This window comes from Solanum verrucosum, unplaced genomic scaffold (assembly GCF_900185275.1).
Source record: "Solanum verrucosum unplaced genomic scaffold, falcon-dt-bn FXZP01000108.1, whole genome shotgun sequence".
Taxonomy (NCBI): domain Eukaryota; kingdom Viridiplantae; phylum Streptophyta; class Magnoliopsida; order Solanales; family Solanaceae; genus Solanum; species Solanum verrucosum.
In genome coordinates, this window is record NW_026020274.1 from 2,552,733 (window position 1) to 2,575,949 (window position 23,217).

Below are 23,217 nucleotides of genomic sequence, written 5' to 3' on the forward strand. Positions count from 1 at the left end.
TAAACAAACTGAAAATGGATTGCTGAAGAGGAAAGCAATTAATATTTGTATGGTTGGCTAGTGAAGTGGGAATTTTCATAATATTAGTAAATGGGCAAGAGTGTGGATTCCACACGAATGCCACCAGCCTTTCATTATCTTATACCAAATATCAACATTAAAATAACAATAATAATATATATATAGAAAAAAGAAGCCCTATCTTGTGGCTTTACTTTCTTCATATCTCACTCAACTTTAATTTATAATTTAAAAGTTACTTTTACAAAAATTGAAGTCCCACTCATGAGTAGTAGTTATTATTAAGTTGCTATCCTTTTCTACCATTTTGGCTAATGAATGTGTCTCATAAAATTCTTCTTCCATTAATTTGTCTAGTGAATTATAATTATAATGTTTCAAACTAATCGTATTGAGTTAGAACCTTTTAATTTGTGGCATAAAGAAAGATAAGTTTTTTTTTAAAGAAAAGTTTAGGGAGATATGGATAGGGTTGTCACATAAAGTTAATAAATTAAATAACATATGTAATTAAACATGTCATTATAATTACTTCCCAAATAATACTATATTATTTACTTAATTATTCATCATGGTTGATGAAAATTTGCTGAATTTGGTAGCTTTGAGCAATATTAATAACAACTACGTTGGACTGATGAACACTTTTAAAAGACTAGTTGGAATTGATTAGCTACGAAACTAGTACACAAGCTATTTAATCAAGTGTATGTAAGGGAAGTGGAAAATGGGAACATAAAAGCTAGTAGATGACAAGCTGATAAATTGGATTGTGATTATAAAGCTTGAATGTAAATGATTACACGATTGAAAAATAAGTGTTGAATTTGCACTAATTAACTTTTTCTTTTTTATCACGAACAAATATGATAATTATGAGTTTTTTTTTTTGTTTTGAATTAAATATTTTGGACTCAAATCATGTAAATAATTAAAGGATAATAAACTCTTTTTCTGAAATATAATGGAATCATAAATCTAATTTAATCGAACGAGTAAATTTCGAATATTAAATATTCAATATTGAAAAGTCCTCCTTCATGCATGCATGTATAAGTGTCGGCCTATTTGTAGACATGAGAATAACGGCCATTGGACCTTATCCACCTTAATTTAGTTGGTCGTCTTTTCTAAATTTTCTTTTCTATTTCGGTTTGATTCTCATTCACAATATGTTCCGTACTGAAATTAAATATTTTAGGAAAAATATTTTTTATTTATTTTACATTTGATTAATCAAAAAAATTTTAAAATATTTTTTTTAATGAAAATAATAACATTTTTAGTGAAAGTAGAGAGATATGTACTTTAAAAATGTAACTGTTTTTTTTTTTTGTGAAAGTAACAAAACACAAATTTCACTAGTGATATTACTTATTGATTGTGTCATTTTCGTTCTCCGACACTTATCTTCACCTTCATCCCACCCCATATTCAATTTATGAAGAAGAGAAGAGAACGTGAAAGAAGAAAAACTGAGTGTATCAGAAGAATTCAGAACCAATCAATTGTAGCTATATGTCAAAAAAATAATTGTATATGTGTATAAGAGAAATCAATACGTCTATGATCAAACTGTATCTTTTTTCAATTGATACTATCAGTTGTATCGATGAGAGAGAGAGGAGGGGGGAGGGGATTGTGTTGTGTACTTATATGTGTATTTGTTGATTTGTATATCTCAATTCAAATTAGGATACACTAGTATTTGAGATACAATCTGCTCTATCTTTCTTGATCTCGCTCTCATCTCTAATTTGTAATATTATTATTATTATTATTATTATAAACTGTAATTATAACTATTATTCATAATTATGATCCAAACTATAATTATTAATAAATATTCCCTTTGAGTTTACTCATCTTTTAATTAAGTGCGCACAAATCTTGGGCCTAACCGATTTTACGAGGGCCTACTTAGTTCGACTATTTGTGCATGAACCTTTTTGACGTCACTCTTTAAATTATGTCTCCAAGCAAAATAATTCGTAAGTCAAGTAAATAGAAAGCTATGAACAAATATATAAATAAAAGTAAAAAGAGAGCAAAGCCAAATGTCCTTTCAAATTGATAGTAAATTCTATTTTCGATAGGGGAAATTGATAATCGAATTTGAATTTGATCATTATTTCTAATAACAACGTTGAGTTTTTTCGACCCTTTTCGGGGGTTGAGAACGAGAATTAAACTCTATGAGATCGAATCTTTTATTGTTCATTGGAAGCTCAGTAGTGGAGTATGATCAATTATTGAGTGATTGATTGCAAGTTCGAATCCTTCTTCGGAGAGATTTGATTAGTTCTAAGTTCTTTAATTTAGAATAAAGGGGCTCATTTTACCCGTTAACATTCTATATCATCTCACCACATTCTTTTCTGTAAAATTAGAAAATGACCATCAATACCGTAGTCTACATCTTAATTAACTCTTGGATGATTGAAGTTTTCATTGTTAATGACTTAAACTCTTGGATGATTGAAGTTTTCATTGTTAATGACTTAGATGGTACGATATGTGATATTCAAAAGACTAATAAAGAAAAAGATATGAAAACGAAAGAAAGTAGAAAAAAAAAGGAAAAGATAAAAGGAATCTCACGATAATAGCTAAACATACGTGTGAAACATTGTGAATCATATATATTATCAAGCAGCTTCATATAATTGCATACAGAGTAGTCAAATTTATAAAATTTAATGACCACAACTCCACAAGTAATTAAATAACTATAATTTATATGCTTTTGTCAAAATAAAGTTAAAGCTACTCAACAGTTAAGTAACATATGGTTCTACCGGTGTTTATAATGAAACTTTTACTTTATCATGTTTGTATTAAGGCTACCAAATGTATGGGTTGGACTCATTTGATTGAGCGATTCAAAAAATAGGCTGAGTTAATAAATATATAAATTATTGATTTGTTTAAAAGTTATTTGGACGGAAATGAATAAAAATAGGTCGTGATTCAATTTATTCAATTCTTATTAAATTTTAATTATTTTTTTTTAAAAAAAAAAACAAAAATTTTAGTATCCAATGATTTTTTTCTCTTTATCATAACCATATATAACATGTCAAATGAAAGTATCTTTAATTTTAAGAATATATTACCAAGATTTTTCATGAATTAACTTAAAATGCATATCAACTGAATTTTTAATGAGCTAAATGATTTGGGTTGACCTAATAGAATAGCAGGGTAATAACCAGCTCGATCTTAAATAGATTAAATAAATTATATTTACACGTACTAATTTTGTCACCTCAATCGTCAACAAATGTTAGTATATATTAAAAGAAGATTGAAGTTTAGAACCTAAAAGGGAAAGAGAAAGGCACAGATTATTGGGGTTTTGAGATAACGTATTGGCAATTACATACATGATACAACTATTGCCAATATATCCAAATTATTATTATCTAACTTTTGTACAAATGATATTAAAAAATAAAAATACATCTCTCAGTAATGGTGTAAACTATACACGTAGCCAAGTCATCTCCATTATTAATTTGACAATTTGATTGAGGAAGAAATGTCGACATTTTATCTGGAAAATCACCATTTAAAATCATTTCTCACAAAGACCAACACTACCAAGGGCCAAGGCATGCACTTTTGGTTTTGGATAATACAATCTTGATTACTATATATATATTATATATTATATAACAAGATTACAAAGTCAATTACATTAGATGGGTTGAATTGTGTTCTTTCAAATATCTAATCAATTAGACCAGAATGGAGGTTTCGTTTTTTATAAAAATAATATATATATATATATATATATATATTATAACAAGATTAGATTACAAAGTCAATTACATTAGATGGGTTGAATTGTGTTCTTTCAAATATCTAATCAATTAGACCAGAATGGAGGTTTCGTTTTTTATAATAATAATAATGTATATATATATAACATCTGAATTTAAATACACATGTGAATATTTAAAGATAAAAAAATAAGAATATTTATTCTCTAATCAAAATCGATATGAAATGGTATAGTACTTTTAAAAATAGCAATTATCTAATCAAAGTTTTAATGTTGAACCATGCCCACCGCTAGTGGTGATGGTGACTGACAATATCACGGTTAATAATGATGGTTGATGATGACTGACAATAGTGATTAACAATGATTGTTGTTAATGATGACAGCTAATAATTGTGGTTGATGATGGCCATAGTGAATCTATAATATGGCAGGTTGATAGTAGTGATTATTGGTTATTGATGTGATAATAATGATAATTGTAAATGACGTTGAGTGATAGTAACAATTAATTGTGATGATTAACGGTGATGATGGTGATTGTGGGAGATATATGAGTTGAGTAACAATTAATTGTGATTCATAATCTTATATATACATACATTTTGTTGTTTGACACCAATTTAAACAAGAAAAGTTGAGTAAAATTATTGAAAATATCTTCCTATAAAACATTTTAAAAAAATAAAATTAAAAAGGAGAATGCTGATTATGGTTTCCATTCTTCCATTTTCAAACCTTTCATGAGTACCCATTTGACCCTCCCAAATATTGCAAAGCTAGCAAGAATTATATCAAGACTTCTCCAACAAAAACATTCATGGTTCTTGTCTAGTCAGTCTCCATCTAATATATACCCTGTCAATCTTGCAAAATGATCTTTAATGTATGGAAGATAGACATGGATTTCATTTGTAGATTGATCTTGTCCTATGGGCTAGCCTATTTTCGATAGAATTTTAAATTGAGTCCAGACTCAAAAGGGTAAAAAAAAAATTGTCAAAACTTCCAAAAGGGCAAATCATTTTTTTAAAAAACCAAAAAGGCAAAATCGCTACAGCCAAAGCGATTTCCCTCTAACAGATATGAACGCCGTTTACTTCGTTAAAATTAGAAATCGCTGCCCGAGCAGCAATTTTCTCCAAAATAATTTCTTTTTTTCCCCTCATATCGCTGCTATGGCAGCATTTTCAGAGAATTTTTTTGAAAATCGCTGCTTTGGCAGTTTTTTTATAAAAAAAAAAAAAAATTGAAATCGCTGCCCTGGCAGCATTTTACTTTTAAAAAAAATTAAAAATTCGCTGCCTTGGCAGCCTGAAATTTATTTTTTTTATCTGGAGGGGGGATTTCACTGCCTAGTCAGCCATTTTTTTTTTAATAAAATGCGATTTTCCAAAAAAAAAAAATAATAAGAAAAAAATCAGGAAAAAACGTTTAAAAAAAAAAGTAAAACTCTAATTTTTTTATTTTTTAAAAGTAAAATATTGCCTTTTAAATTATTATTTTTTAAGTAAAACGCTGCCATGGCAACGATTTCAAAAAAAAAATTAATAAAAAAGCTGCCAAAGCAGCGATTTTCATGAAAAAAAATAAAATAAAATTCTGTGAAAACGCTGCCATAGCAGCGATATTAGCGAAAAAAAAGAAAAAACTTTTTGGAGAAAATCGCTGCCTGAGCAACGATTTTTAATTTTAACGGAGTAAACGACGTTTATATGTGTCAGAGGGAAATCGTTTTGGCAGTAGTGATTTTGCCCTTTTAGTTTTGAAAAAATATGATGTGCCCTTTTGGAATTATTGACAATTTTTTTTGCCCTTTTGACTCCGAACTCATTTGAAATTGGTAAAAAGGACAAATATAACCTGAACTATCGTAAATGCTATGCAGATACCCTCCGTTATACTTTTGGGACATTGTTGCCCCTGCCGTCCAAAAACTAGAGAATATATGCCCTTCACTCTAACAGAAGACCAAATAGGGACACGTGGCACAATCTTATCCGTCGATCCGATATTTAATAAATGTTAGGTCGGTGGATAAGATTATGACACGTGTATGTCCGTTAGTATAAATGGTATATATGCTCTAGTTTTTGAACGTCAGGGATACCAATGTCCCAAAAGTATGACAGGTGGTATCTGCATATCATTTACAATAGGTCGAGGGTATATTTATCCTTTTTCCCTTTTAAATTTTTTAAGTGAAACTCCGTGACAGTATCACAGTGTTTCATTAGTTAAATTTCGAACTTCATGATAATTAGCTATTTCTCAATTACATAACTGAAAATAACTAGTTGTGGTTTTACTCAAATATCATGTAGGACTTATTAAAGGAAAAATGGTTTCTATCAAGTTTTTGTCTATTTCCCAAAGAACACATGATGGTAAATCACTATACTCTCATGATGCCCTTAAAGTGATTTATCTAATCTCATTGGTGGTCAAACTTTGATTTTTCTTAAAAATAAAATATATATAATATATGTGGAGACAAGATTTAATGGTGGGGATAATGGATTCTCTACTCCTTTACCAATATGTAAAATTAAAGTCCTATCTTTTGACCATATAATACATATTGTCTCATGTACTTTCTACTCCTGTTGGTGCAATTGGATCTAGTGACCAAGAAAGTTGACTACATATATAATATATTTATTGTATGTTATAGTGACATGTTGAACCTAGCTAAGAGAAAAAAATAGTATTAAATTGGTGAATTCTATATAAATGCTAATTAAGCTAGTATGACTTGGCTTAAGGGAAACCTAAACTACTTAAATTCTAGAAATGAAAAGTGTTACGAGTCCAGAAAACCACATACATGACACACAAACACACACACACACACGACACACAAACACACACACACCCTCCAAGATCACACACACACACTCCAACATAAAACAAACACATGATAAAATATTCTCACACAGACACAATTTTTTTTTCTCAAATTGGACACACACTAACTATGATTGATTGGGAAGAAGGAGAAGAATTAGGGGATCGAGTTTAAGTAAAAGTGGAGGAGTAATAAACATTTATCTTTTTAACATTCGTATGGAAGTACGTAAGGAATTAATTCGATACCACTGTAACAGGAGTGGAGGCAGCATATACTTAGGGGTTCATCCGAACCCTTTCGGCAGAAAATATTATTATTTATACAATGTTAAAAGTTGTATACTTAAGTTTTTTGCCCTTGTTAAAATTATTTTTTAGGTATGTATAATAGATGTCAAACCCCCTTCCACTAGTTCGTGTGTTTACTTCTCAGATTTTGAACCCCTTTATTAAAAATCCTGGCTCCGCCATTGCATTGAAATATTCATATCTAAGATTTTTTTTCTTAATGATCCATTGGTTACGATATCTTAAAGGGGTCGTTTGCTAGATGGATATATAAGAAGTAAGTTTTTCATGTATCAATTTCTGTACAACTTATATGACGTTTGGTAGATAGAAAGAAAATAAGCTATTCATGTATTAAATTAATACGATGTTTGGTTGACAATTTAAAAACTCACATAACTAATATAAGTTAAGAGGAAATATCTCTCTCTCTCTATATATATATATACACACACATTATTTCATGTAAGATAGAAGATGGAATAACTAATTTTTGTATAATTGATACCTACATAAAATAATACATAGGTTCACTCATAACTAATCCCTACATTATTAATATTCGCATAAATCTAACTAGCTTCCAAACCACCCTAAGTTACTAGTGCACTCATAATTGATTGCATACTAAATTTGGAAGTTTTCATACTGAATTAAATTTCCAAATACATAAAGCACCATTATTATCAATTTGATTTCCATGCAATAACGTAACGTTAAATATAACATTATGAATCACTACTTTTTCACCCTTCATAACGACGACAAATGAAACATAAAGCAAAATAAAGTATCTACTGATTAGATACATCCCTTTCATCTTTATCATGAAATATGACTTGACAGAGAAAATAAAAAGAAGAAAGATGCAACCTAAAAGGGATTGATAAAAAGACTTGATTTTTATTTAATTAAATATATTTTCCAAAAACTTTGAATGTTAAAAGACATGGAAACGACATTTATTATTCTCAATTTTATGCCCTATGCAGTAATACAATACGTCAAAAATTAAAGTAATTTCGCCTCTTTCTTCCTTTTAGTTTTTGATTAAAAAAAAATATATAGTTTAGATGATAAAAAAATATATTGTAAAGAATATATGTCACTTCAAACTCAAACATTTTACGACCCCCGGTTAGGTCCTTTTTAAAAAAAAAATATGTTCAATTATTAAACTCACACAATGCATTATTTGCAGTCAAACTTTTTAATAATGTTATCGTTGCTTTCGAAATATTTAGACTGCAATAATGATTGACTGTTAATAATATGTCTATAATATTATTTTGACATTTGAATAATATTTAACTATTTTGGACAAAAAAAAAATGCAACGTTAATAAAAAAGTAACAAAATTATCTAAATTTTAAATCTCATAAACATGCATATACTTCACTAACTAAAAACTAAAGAAAGTGATGCGATTTAATAAGGAAAAAAACTACGTAATTAGACATACTTCACTATCATATATATTGTTATTACCTATGTTTTCAAAATATTACATATCTTACCACTAATTAAGAGTTTCATTACCACATATTGAGGAAGATATACTTAGATACATATATTTTTTCTATCAAATATAGTAAAATAGGGAGAGAGGCGAGTGAGATTCGTTATGTATCTCAAATACATGTGAATCACACTAGATACAAACTAGATATATACATGTATCTGTATGTATCTGGAATACCACATATATAAGAGAGTGACGAGTGAGACGGGAGAGAGGCGAGCAAGATTTATTATATTCCCAGATACATGCAAATCCACTTGGATACAATGTATCTACTATCTAGAACAAATTAGACCTAATTTTGACCCCATATATCTCAAAATACATGTATCTGGACACACCAAAATCTGGTAAGATACATAATATTGCAAACTAGAGTATATCTGAGTAATTAGCTCCTAAACTAGTGAGATTTATGTAAGTTCCCTAATCATAATTTCCCAAGGGCCAAGACCCACATTTTAAATCTACTTGAAAATTAAATTCTTTTAAGATTGATGGAAGAAATTTACTGAGAAAAATATATATTCATACAATATATATTTTTTGTCGTAAATAAAGTATTAAAATATCAAAATAATTGATTGACCTCGGCCTATTATTGATATTAATCTTGAAGATTCTATTTCTATAAAGATGATTATTTATCATATTTCCAAGAAGATAGTTGTTATGTAGATCGAGGGACATTTTTTACAAAATGCTAGTGAACTGTTATAAACATTGTTATTATTGTTATAAATCGATCAAAATATTATTATAAAAAGACATTTTCTTCGTCCCAATTTATGTGACACTTTTCGGATTTTGAGATTCAAACAAATTTATTTTTTACCATAAATTTTGCATATATTTTGAATTGTCAATTATTGTGATTTATAGTACTTTTTACATAGTTTATAAATATATAAATTTTATTTCAAAATATTTGAAGATTCCATGCACAAATTCCCGATCAAACTTAAATTATTCGACTCTCGAAAAATGAAAAATACCACATAAATTGAGACAGAGGGAGTAAAATATAACATAAAAAATAAGTTTCTACAAATATTTGGTTGTTATAACTTATAATCATGAGATGTTATTATATACTGGTCTGACTATGTTACATTTAATTTCAAGACAATATGAAGAATGTCATCGAAAACATAAAAACAAAAATAATGCATAAAACTGTTGAGTTTTGACAAGTCAATCCAGTGCAAGCTGCATCATAGGCACATATGGAACTTGGAAGCAACAATATGTGATCCACTAGGCATGCAATGCTAGGCCTTTTTTGTACCAAAAATGCATATGCAATGTCATGTTTTTTTTGTCAACTCGAAAAGATCGTTTCGATATTTTGTATAAAATGTATATGAACATAAATAGTAATCGAAAATAAATAAATAGAGATGACAATGGGACTATAAAGTTTAACGTACATATATATGCAGGGCGAGACATGTTGGGATATGCGTGGGTGCGGGACGGATCCTTTAGTTGTGGATGTTCAAAATCTCATAGTATATAGCAGTAGTTAATTGCTTGAGTGATTGATATCTATGTATGTTTTTTTTTTAAAATTGTCATTCACCTCACAACAACAATTTCACGGCATCCACCTTCCGTCCAGGGGCGGCTCAACGTAGTTGGGGGCCTAAAGCGAAATTTCAATTCGAGGCCTAAAATATAAACAAACTTCGTATACACATTTATTCAAATTTTATTTCTACAAGTAATAAGTTGACAAATATTGAATAAAGATAAGAGTTAGAACCATAGAATCTCATGAAGTTGATGACTTGGTATACCCCATTTTAATATGCTTGTTGTAATGCTTCAAACTAAAATTTAAAAACAAATAAAAAAGAATTTGTAGTTCACTTTGTTCAACACTTTTTAGTTTTCATTATTAATTTTTATTTTTAACAAAGTACAAAAGATGTTAAAGTGGGTAAAACAATATATTTTTAAAATATTATACTTTTAATCATAAATAATCCATTTTTTCTATAAAAATTTTAACACATAATTTATTCTTGATAAAAATTTGGGCCCCCTAAAATTTAGGGGCATAAGGCATAAGCCTTATTTTACAAAGCATAGAGCCGCCCCTGCTTCCGTCCAAATGCTGCCCTTCAGGTTTGAACTTTATTTTTTGTCGCCCTTTTGAAATTTTTGCTCAATTTTTTTTTTTTTTGCCCTTTTGGCTCCGAATTCCAATTTCTACCCTAATTTATAAAATACTCCTCTTTATCATTAACCCTTTTCTCTGTTGTAAGTACTTTTCAAAAGAAAGGATGGTCACAAAAAAAATAAAAATTTATTTAAGCTAGAATAAGATGGGCCAAAAAATGCAAACCCAGATCTGCTAAGTTCTTTTTAACGCAAGCAAAACCTATCCATATTTATGCTGGTTTATACGGTTATATGCCGAATGGGGTGGAGTGGGTTAAAAATAGGGAAAATTGTATATAATAGCAAACTATTAATTCAAATTAAATGCTATAAATATAGTTTGATTTAATTGTACCCCATAGCAAACTATTGCTATTTAACCTCTCTCCTGGTGAATCTCGCTCGCCACTCTCGTTCTCTCCCTCGCCTCTCTCGTTTTTTATACAAACACAAGTGTATAAAGTGCGTTTGTGTTTGTATAAAGCGAGAGAAAATTGTATATATACATATATTTTCGTTCCCCTCTCTCCCCGCTTCCAGATCTCGCTCGCCACTCTCCCAAATCTCGCTCTCTCACTCGTCTCTCTCACTTTATACAAAAACCGCAAATTGTATAAAATGCGTTTGTGTTTGTATAAAGCGAGAGAAAATTGTATATATACATATATTTTCGTTCCTCTCTCTCCCCTCTCCTAGATCTCGCTCGCCACTCTCCCATATCTCGCTCTCTCACTTTATACAAAAACGCAAATGTATAAAATGCGTGAAAATTGTATATATACATATATTTTCGTTCTCCTCTCTCCCCTCTCCCAGATCTCACTCGTCACTCTCCCAGATCTCACTCGCCACTCTCCCAGATCTCGCTTGCTCACTCGTTTCTCTCACTTTATACAATTGATCTTTTTGTATATGTATACCAAAACAGATTATACAACTGCTTTCTTTTGTATATGTATAGCGAAATATACATATTTATGTTTGCTATGGAGCGCAATTATGCAAAGTTTGCTATAACATACAAATATGAATTTTGTGTTTGCTATATGTGAAAGTTGCTCGTAAAAATATCAAAATACCATATACTGAGCGGAGTGGGTTGAAGTTCTTACGAGTTTAATTGTATTTGCCCCACAATCATCCTATCTCGCTTAGCTTGCTATCCCCAAAAGTAAGAAACAATTGTTGAGAATATAATTAAATAATAAATATGTTATCTTTCAAATGTTTTAAGATATTTTTATGGCAAAATTTACAAGCTAATTGGTTGACTATCTAAACTTTAATTTTTAGATACGATGATGACACACTTTAACATTATATCGTAGTAAATAGAGGTTCTAGGATACTCAAATCTCACCCATTATAAAAAAAATCACATATTTCACCCATTAAAAAAAAAGAATCAGGTTTGTACTTGATGATCCTTGTTGAAAATATAGTTAAGTTAATGGCAAAGGGTTAAATTTGCTCTTGAACTATATATGCAAAATGGAACAAATTTGTCTTGTTAATAGTTGGAGTCAAATATGTCACGTGTTCCGTAGTAAAAGATTATTTAAAAAAAATGAAGGATATATTTGAATCTTATCAAAATTCACATATTTCACCCATTAAAAAAAAAGAATCAGGTTTGTACTTGATGATCCTTGTTGAAAATATAGTTAAGTTAATGGCAAATGATTTAATTTGCACTTGAACTACTTATGCAAAATGGAACAAATTTGTCCTTGTTAATAGTTGGAGTCAAATATGTCACATGTTCCGTAATAAAAGATTATTTAAAAAAAATGAAGGGTATATTTGAATCTTATCAAAATTCACATATTTCACCCATTAAAAAAAAGAATCAGGTTTGTACTTGATGATCCTTGTTGAAAATATAGTTAAGTTAATGGCAAAGGATTAAATTTGCTCTTGAACTATTTATGCAAAATGGAACAAATTTGTCCTTGTTAATAGTTGGAGTCAAATATGTCACGTGTTCCATAATAAAAGATTATTTAAAAAAAATAAAGGGTATATTTGAATCTTATCAAAATTCAGGGGCAAGTTTGATCATTCTCCCTGATTTTGAGGTTTGTTAGAGCTTCTTACATAAATGTACTGTGGGCCAACATTCTTTTCTAGTAAAACGGTATCAATGTTATATAACTAGTGTATAATTATATATATATATATCATTATACGATATTGATAAATCGCAATAGTACATTTAGCTTCCTCAGTGGTTAGTTTTATTTTTCAATTCCAACCAATTCAAATCTCAGCTAATTAAATAGTACCAAATTTGATATATGAATTCCTCTTGATGTTTTGCTATTCTTGATATATTATTCATATAACGATTCACATTTGAGGAAGGTTAGAATTTTAAAATTTGAACTTCAAAGGTCTTCAATGATGATTTTCATGATATCGTCCACTTCAAATTTCTTATAAATAATCCTAAAATTTCGGTATGAACTCCTCTCAATATTTTAATTCTTTTGATATATTATACGCTCAAAATACTTCATATTTGCGGCTAGTAAAAAAATTGAACTCCCTAATATTTCCAAGAGAAGCAGCAACAAGCCCAAAATTACCCAAGTAACTGAAGAAGATTTGAGTACATGTAGACATGACATGATTTGTTATTTATCGAATGAAGATTCTCAGTAATTAGCGATTAATTGAGCCATTAATCATCCTCAATTTTTTATTCCTCCTTTCTCTTTCTCTCAATGCTACTATATTTTTATCACTAATCACCCTTTCGCCCTATTTTGATAGAATATACGTAAGTTTTATCTCTATTAATTATTATTGAGGGGTAGAGTGATTGTGTTTAATAAATCGTTGGCTCAATAAAAGCATATTTCAAAATAGGTTTAGAAATATCAAATAAAGAAACTATGATGAAAATTATCCATTGTTTAATTGCTGCAGACTTTAGTACTAATTAATATTGCATGCATGTTTTCACACCCTTTAAATAACATTATTTATAGGTGAAAATTGCATTCAACTATGGTAAGATTATTAGTATCTTTGCTACATTTAACGATTTACTAAAATTTCATACTATGTACATTTTTTATCAACTTTCAAAACCTCTAACTAAAAAGGATCCAAATTTAAATGCATTTTACACGAATTTAATATATTTGAGTTGTTAAACTTCGGACTCGTACAAGGCTCCAACCAAATTTAACTTTCGAAAATTTCAAAATTTCGTATCAATTTTTTCTTTGAATTTTTGGTGTTGAATTTTCAAGTTACATATTGAGTTCACGATTCTACTTTTAATTAAAAAAATTAGATTTAGAACTTTGGATTTTTAGGTTCGATCTCTAATAGAGACAAAAAATACAAGCTAGGTGATTTCTTTTGTCTCAATCTTGGTTGATAGAGTTGCTTGGTACATGTTGCTGATGGTAGGTGATAAGTATCCCGTGGAACTAATCGTGATGCACGCAAGCTTGCTTTGATACCAAGGTTATAAAAATATTTATACCTTATCTTTATTTGTACTACGATTAGACATAAACTCATACCTAATACCAATAAGTTCAACATCGTCTTTCTAGATCCATCCCGATATCATATTAGGCTAATGAATACTTCAAACTAAAACACATTCATTGTGATCGTATTTTCATTGTCATTTGAGGAGTTGTGGCATTGAATCTTCAAGGAAACATATATTGATCTATGTTTAAATTGCATAAAATTTATAAAGATTGACTAAAATATTAGCTAGTTTTGCAAGTATTCAACAACAATATATTTCGACATGAAATATATATTATATTGTTGACAAATGGAAACATCTTGTGGCTGTAGTTTAGTGGTAAGAATTCCACGTTGTGGCCGTGGAGACCTGGGCTCGAATCCCAGCAGCCACATAAATAATTAATCTTTTTTATCCAAATATTTTTTTCACTAATTAAAATCATGTATTATATTTTAATAAGAATAATTAATTTCTAACTAATTTAGATCAAGTAGAACATTTAAGTAATCCCATCCCAATTAAAATTGTCTTCAAGTTAATTAAAATACAAGTGTAAGCATCAAAATAAGTTATTATATATATCATATTAAAAACATGTTGATCCTTACAAGTTAGAAACGTTGATTGAATTTTTGGTTCTTTACTAAAATGTTTTATATAGACAAAAATTGTCATTTACTATTTTTCCTAAATAATTGTCATTTAATTATTATTTTGATATTGATGATTTTGAAATTAAATAAAGTTATAACTATTAAATCTTTACGTATTTGTAAGACGTAAGAATTTCTAACATTTAGTTTTTATCCGAAATCTCCTCTATCTGTTGCACTATATTCAGCAGTGGTATACTATAGCCTATAGGCCTTTACTACAATCATGGAATAATCTATCTCATATATAGATGGTGATATATTAATTCCGGATTATATTCCCAAGATAATCTGATTGTAAACCAAATGATATAGAAAAAAATGGCCTAATCCATCGGTGGCCCCCTAAACTTGGCACGAAGTTTCACTTAGGTACCTCAAGTGGGTGATGTTTATTTTAGACACCTCATGTAGGGTCTCGCTGTGTCATTTTGATACTTTTTGCTGACTAAGCACAGTACGTATGCTACACGAATTTTGAGCGCGTCAGAGACTTTTTGTAACGACCCGTTTGGTCGTTTTGAGTACTAGAGCTTTTTATTTCATAAAATACTTTCCGATAGATTTTAAATGCGTACTTTGGACTATTCGTAACTACAATTATGAATTTAGTGGGGTAGTTTTAATAATTATTTTAGTTGGTGGTGAAAGGAGATATATTAAAATTAATAGTGGACCACTTTTACCACTTTTATAATTGGTCATATAATAACTAGGGTGATGAATAATCTGTAAAAACAAATTGAGAAGAGGGTTTATTCGTGTGAAAGCTACGCAGAGCAGCAGCCGAGCTTCTCAGGTTTGGTTCTACGAATTGTTCTATTTCTGGTGTTAAAATTTACATCAATAGTAATGTGGAGATGAATTGTCGTTAGACTGTAAGGGAAATTTGTGGGTATTGATTATTGACGCCTTTGGGTTGAAAACTTTGGTGGAAACCTTGTTTGTTTAATCTACGTGGAACCTGCAGTCATTGGAAAAATTCCAAGTGATCAACTTCAAGATAATGATGGGAATTGTTAAAGGGTAAGGAAATTACTGTGCTAAATTTATATATGTGCATATGGTGTTATAGGAATTGGTTTTATGGACCGGCAAATTGGGTTTTTGAATGTAAGTGGGGGTGGTAATTATTTAATTGCACGGATAGTTGTTAGTGGATTAAAGAAATCACGAAGCGGAAGGTGTAGCGATAATATATGCATGCATTTGATTCACTCATTGGTTGAGATTTTGGATAAAAAGGCAAGGAAGGTAATAATTAAACCATGATGAGATATGATTGGTTAATGGCAATAGGATACTTGGAAAAATATAGAATCCATATATGTGGGAGGTTACATTAAACTTGCAGCCATCATCCTTATACAGTAATGCTACGGTCAATTGTAATATGTGGGTTTGGTCCTTATCTTCTTAAAATTATCATGTTGTGATTTAAGTTTTAATGAATTGAGATAGGTAATTAAATATTAGGTACATTATATTATTTAAATTCCATTAAAGATATGCTAATTGGAGAAATTAAGACTTACCCATAGGTTTGAACTTTAGGAAATTGATTATAGAAATTAGGTGAGTTTTTGGGTCTAGGTTAGACTAGAATAATATGAGTGTTTATAGAATCGCTAACTTACAAATTATGCATATATATATTTGATAGATTGGAAAGGTTCGGAGGCATTGAGGAAAGGAAACGTGTTGGAGAAGTAACTTGCTTGACTTCAGTTCTTCGGTGGAGGTAGGTTATGGTTTATTCTATTTGATAGATAAACTCTTAATAGCGATTGATATGCATTGAATGATATCGTGAAGTTCTCTATGTACTTGACTGTGTGATTGTGTGGCTTGGTTGTGTGGTTTGTGATTGGTCTAAAATCCTGAGACCGTGAGATTTATAATCTGAAAACCTCTCTATCGAAGTGATGCCTTGAATAAAGAAGGCTTGATGTAATATTATTAATGAATTGAAAAGTAGTGATAATAAATGATAAATTAATAATATTATCGGATCGGAGTGTCACGTTCCGACACGGTATTTTTGGATCGGAGTGTCATGTTCCGACACGGTATTTTTGAATCGGAGTGTCACGTTCCGACACGGTATAATTGGATCGGAGTGTCACGTTCCGACACGGTATTTTTGGATCGGAGTGTCACGTTCCGACACGATATTTTTGGATCGGAGTGTCACGTTCCGACACGATAACATTAAAGGAAAAATATATTGAATTAACTTAATGTACTTAATCTCAATGAATGCATTTCCCAAACGAGTGTGATGTGGAGGCATGAGTCCTCGTGTGTGCGCTTGATATTGTGATTGATTACGTATTTGCTTCAACTGTCACTTGTTCATGTTGTGGTTTCTTATCACCTACTAAGTACTATAGCTGACTTTATACTATTATTCATTGTATATTAGTTTCTATTTTGGGTTGGCCGATGATACCTACTCAGTACATGTTGCCCCGTATTGATCCCTACTTGTATTTTTCTTTGTTTTCCTTTTATGGAGTGCAACGAGTGTACCAGCAAATTTGACTAGCCCTCAGCTCTAGCCAATCTCAGCATATCAGGTTTAAGGGTGAGCTATGCATTCGAGCTTGTGTTGGATTCCCTCGGTCATGACTTGATGTCCATAGTTTTCGGACACAAATTACTTTATTTCATTTATTTCTGTGTCTTTGATACTCTTAGACTTAGTATTGAGAGATTAGATGTCTTTGATGTGATGACTTTCAGATTTTGGGGATAATATGTAATAGACTTTAGAAGTTTATTTGATTGGTTACTTTAATAAGTTTTGGAGCTTCCGCGTTATTGTTGTTATTCGTAGTTGAATTATTGGTATATGTTGGGGTTTAGATTCCTTGGTCCGCCCACTTAGGAGGTTAAGTGTGGGTGCCACTCATGACTCAATTTGGGTCGTGACACTTTTTTTTGTAAATATTTTCTTCTCCTTCTTCTTCCTTGCTTTCTCCCTTCCATCTTCCCCACCTTCTACCATCCTCCATCACCACGCAATTTTTTTTAAAAATTCTACAATATTTTACTAGGTTACACTCTTTGATTCTTCCATCTTCTTTGAAAATTGAATTTGCATCTTGATTCATATTCAAAAACAAAATCGATTTCAAGGGAACAAAAAAAGAAATTAACTTCTTTCAAATGGAAAAACTGATTTACATTCTTACCATCTCCATTGAAAATTAAATTGATTTCAAGGAATAAAAAAGAAATAAAAAAACAACCTCCAATGAAAAAAAATAAATTATTTTACATATCCTTCATTGTAAATCCCAATCGTAGTAGCACAAGAAATCATCTTCTTTTAAATGTCATATAAAAACTTTTCGATTTGATATGATTTCCCTCATTCTCCAAAACGTATTTTACTTTGTAAACTAACCTATGTTCTTGCCTTTTTTATGGAGAAGAACAGATGAAGGGGAAGGAGGCGCAAGAAGAAGAAGAAAAGAGGTGGGGGCATGGAGTTTGGGATCTGGAAGAAAGAAAAAAAGAAAGTAAATTGAGATTTTTAAAAATAAAATAAAATTTTCACGTGTCACATACCAATTCGTTTATTTTTTCACATAAGAGGCGTCTGCATGTACGCACTTAAAATGCGATTTTGAAAATATAAAAAGTGTCAAAATGACACAATGAGGTTTCACATGAGGTGCTTAAAATGAACAAAGTCTAGTTAAAGTGTCCAAGTGAAAGTTGGTGCCAAGTTTAGGGGACCACTGATGGGTTAGCCCAAAAAAAATTGTGTAACTTATAGGCTTTTTTTTAAAAATAAAAATAAATTATAGTAGAAATATCAAGGATTGAACAAGTAAAAATAGTAGCAGAAACTCAAAACAGCTATAAGGAAGGGTATCTCAGATCTTAAATCTACTAGTAATAAGATACATAAATTGAATCTGCAGTGTAAACAAAGAAATGTGGATATCCTAGGCCTGTGAATCAGATGATCCATTAGAGTCTCTCTCAAGCAACAATCTCCGTGCTTCCTCATCAGCTTGCTGAGATTTCTTCGCCTGTAACTTCTTATGATTATAGTATGCAACTCCCAAGAAAGCTAATCCATACCCAATCAGATTCACTGGAGTCACAGTGTCCTTAATCACTGACCAAGAAAATGCAATAAGAAGCCAATCTTTGACAACCCCAGCAACATTCATAGTCAAAACTGAAGTCTTTCCCACCAACAAGAACACAGCCAAGTTCAAGGCGAAGGCACACAACGAATAAGTCCCAAAAATAGCAAAATCAAATTGAAAACTCGAGCTCTGTCTCAAAATTGGAAGCTCCAGAAAAATCCAAGGAATTGACAAGAAAACCAAGCAGCTAGGAGCAACATAGTAGAGAGAAGTAATTGGATTCAAAATAATACCCTTTGAAGTCAACAAGATCCGTTTCATAGCAAGTCTAGTAGCCTCAAACAAAACAGCAAGCAACTGAAGAAAAACACCCCAAGAATCATACTTTGCTTCACCATAAGCAGCAATAGCAACACCCACTGAAATTGCCAGCATATTACCCATGGTGGAGTTGTTAAAAGTGTCCTTTTTAAACAAGATCCCGATGGTATAAACAGCAACAGGCATAAGGGCTTTGAGCATTTGTATAAAGGAAACAGAAAGATAAATGTAAGCAGAATTTGAAAGCCAAAGAGAAACAGAGTAAACAGCACCAATGGGAAGTATGCAAGTGAGATAAACATTCCAAGATAAGGAAACAGGCTCAACAACTTTGAAAACACGAACAAGGAGGAAAGCTAAAGATGAACAAAAGGTCATGTGGATCATTGTTAGAGAGATGGGAAAGGGCCATCCATAGAGCTTGCGGTCAAGAATGTATTTGCTGTAAACAATGACAGTGAAGGAGAGGAAGATCCAGAGTGCTACATATGTATAAGAAAGAATGATCTTCTTCACTACTTCGTTTGACAAGGCAGCACCTTTCCCCATTTTTTGGTGGTAGCGGTGGTGGTGAAAGGGGGCGGCGATGGTGGGGGAGAATGGGAAAGTTATTCTTAGGTGGAAACCTCAACTTATAGCTTATAGGCTTGAAAATGATATATATATATATACTATTTGTGTTTCTATAAAATATAATGTCATTAAAAATAAATATAAAATTAAATATTAAATTATTTTCAAATATAAAAATACATCATATTTTAATAAATTGAAAAAAAAAATGCAATGACGAGGGTAATATACTTTACAAGTTTCAACAGATTGGGTAGTTAATTCATGATCATATAATCAAAGTGATGTAATTCATTACCATTGAACATGCTTAATTACATGATTTTAATTTAATACATTGGTAATGTAAAATGTTATTAAATCATCTGTAAGTTGACCTTATATAGCTAGTTAATTACTTCTTCCGTTTCAATTTATGTCATGTAGAATGATTCGACATGGAGTTTGAGAAATATGAAAAGATTTTACAATATTTCAGAACTATCCTTAAAAACAATACACCTTTGTGAACTTTTTCAAATAAGTGAGACCTAACATGGATAAAATATTGATAGTGTCATTAAATCTTTGTCAAATAAGCAAATGTATCCTTAATTCTTTTTTGAACTAACTAAAAAGAATAGAGTGTTATATAAATTAAGACAACTAGAATAGTATTTATATCAATCTGTGATTATTAAATAGTTACCTGCAATATTTACATTTATATTTTATATTGCCATACCATCAATGTTTTAGAGTTCCAACCTCCATAGCATCTTTCATGAAAATACATAAAACATTTTCCTAAACTCTCTTTCAACCTCACGACCCTATTCTTCATCACCTAATTCACCTAAACACCCCCAACACCTAGCCCCTCAATCAGTGGTAGACCCAGGATTTTCGTTCAGGGGGTTCGAAAAATAAAAGTATAAACGTGTAAACAAGTCTTTAGAAATGGAAACCTTGAATTCTTTTGGGTTTAAAACCAAATTTTTAGCACATTTTTTAAAGTAAAATATTTTTGAAAAACAGAACTGAAAATTTTAAAAAAAAATACTAAAAAAAACTGAAACTAAAAAAGAAAAAAAGAAAACGCTTTCACTGGGATTCGATCCGATGACATACAATTTAGTTTCAAGGGTACTTGCCACTATGCCATCAATTTCTCTTTGTTATTGAGGGGGTTCAAAATATATATATCTACAGAAATGTAGAAAATTTACCTTATATATACCGTGTAATTTTTTGCCGAGGAGGTTCGGGTGAACCCCCTGGATACAACGTGGGTCCACCCCTGCCCTCAATCTACCACCTAATTAATAATGTGACCAACCCTGCGCCTAACCAACTAAGGAGTCGACCCAAAACCTCCCAATCCGAGACACGCCCCGACCTAAACCCTAACTCAAGACCTAATGCCTAATCTAAGATCTTCCCTGCCCTAGACCCAACATCAACCCTAAACCCAACCCTAACCTGTGATCCAACCATTGAAGCCCTGACCCCAACTCAAAACCTGATCCTTAATCGACACATTGCCAAACCCTCGATCGTTAATCGACACATGACCAACCCCTCTCCGACTCAATCGTCTCGAGGCTCGACCAAATTACAGCTTGGTATAGGCTCAAGTCCTGGAGTCTCAGGGCTCGAGTTGGGGTTGAAGGTTGGGTCTTGGCGTCTTAAGGTTTAAGGTCAGGTCGGCGAAGGTCGATTTTTTTAAAAAAAAAAAATGTAAACAACCCCAGAGATCATGGACCGAGCTTGGTTGGTTTGCACTTTTCTGATTTTTGGTGCTAAATAATCAACCTCCAAAGGTCAATTTCATAATAAAATATTTTTTTAAAAAAAAAAATATGCTAAAATCGACCGCTTAAGGTCAAATTTTTTTGTCGATTTTTGGAGGTTGATTTTGAATCCTTTTTGGTAATAAGAAATTATTTTGGCACATAAATTAAAGAACAAATTGTTCATTTAAATCACAAAAACTGACTTAATTATCGTCATGCATGATTGCACCAATATTATGAACCCACAAGCTAGGAATATATATATATATATATATATTAGTAGAAAAAGCATAGTAGTATGTATAATATAATATAGCTATCGAGGGAACATGGACTTTCATGTAAGCAAAAGTTGTTTAACAAAAGAGATCGTTAGTAAGAAGAGTATTTTGAAATATTTGACTAATCAAAGGGCGTTTCTTAGCTAATTGACCAATGGAGATAACATTTTTGAGCTAAAAAATTAACGGAGAATAAAATTAACTTATTTTAAATAATTTAGGAGAATTTTTAGTCATTTTCTCTCATAAAAGAAAGATATTAATTACTAGTAGAGTAATATAGGAAACAACTCGAACAATAGAGGTCCACTAACTCATAATTGAGTAGATTTGATATTCCTTATTGCTTAATTAATTGGTCAATTATCAATTTGTGCAATGGAATAACTTGAAAATCAAATTTATTTAAAAAGACGAATTCGTATCTAGTAACATGAATGTTATCACTAGCTTGAAATAATGACACTCTTTATTTTTAATTAGAGATTTATAATCTTTTGAAAATACGAATCCAAATGAATCACTTCAATAATAATTAAATTTAGAAAGAAAAGCATAAAAAACTTTTGGCAAAGCTCAAATTTACCAATCATGTCTTGATTCAAAGTTACCAATCTTGTTGGGCTATTATACACATAGTTATAATATTTCTGTTGACTCAAACTGTAATTTTTTTCATAAACTTGTAATATGCCGACATGCCGACTTCTATAGCAAGACACACACAATGATGGCGAGTCAGAATTTCAATTAAGAGTTGTCAAAATATAAAAGAAATAAAATTACGTAGAAATCAAGAAGTGATAATATGTATTGTGTATTAAAAAGATATTTTTATCTAATTATACAATGTAATTTTTTAATAAAGAGATGTCGATTGACATCATTCAATAATTATATGTGTCTCTGTCACGTGGGCACGCATACACACATATATAAATTTTATAGTGTTAAGAGCTAACTAAATTATATCCTTATTCTTTTCCAAATTACAAAAATCTCTGAAATTTATAGGATCTCGGATACATCAGAAAACATGTGAGTACATAGCTCACAAATTGAAAATGATACATTAGAGGGATGTATCCGAAAGGGGATAGGAATGTATCCGAGAGGGGATAGGAATGTATACGAAAAGGGATTTTTATAATTTTTTTAACTGGTAAAAAATCTTAGATATTATAATAAAATAAGATATTTATTTATGTAATTTTTTCATATAATTAATCTTGCTTGTAATTCAACTATACTTATTTTTTAAACCTATCCAAAAACAAAGATCCAATCAATTTCTTGCATGGTAAGTAGTGATAATTTTAGAACACATATTAATTGATTGAATTCCTGACCAGCTATTATTTTTAGTATATA

At 30.6% G+C, this 23,217-nt stretch overlaps 2 protein-coding genes and 1 non-coding gene across 3 annotated transcripts in view; 1 reads left to right on the forward strand and 2 right to left on the reverse strand.

Moving 5' to 3' along the window:
- The window catches only part of LOC125833971 (fructose-1,6-bisphosphatase, cytosolic), a 312,269-nt gene extending 290,598 nt beyond the window's left edge, over window positions 1–21,671 (reverse strand). The window contains exon 1 of the mRNA XM_049513145.1: window positions 21,668–21,671. The gene's annotated coding sequence lies outside the window, so the exon portion shown is untranslated. The remainder of the gene's footprint in view (window positions 1–21,667) is intronic.
- Window positions 14,454–14,525, forward strand: TRNAH-GUG (transfer RNA histidin (anticodon GUG)). Its single transcript has one exon. It is a non-coding gene; the product is annotated as a tRNA-His (tRNA).
- Window positions 18,747–19,789, reverse strand: LOC125833859 (probable sugar phosphate/phosphate translocator At2g25520). The gene has a single exon (XM_049513018.1). The coding sequence runs from the start codon at window positions 19,764–19,766 to the stop codon at window positions 18,747–18,749; it is 1,020 nt and encodes a 339-aa protein (XP_049368975.1). The 5' UTR covers window positions 19,767–19,789.
- Window positions 21,672–23,217: the final 1,546 nt, after the last annotated feature.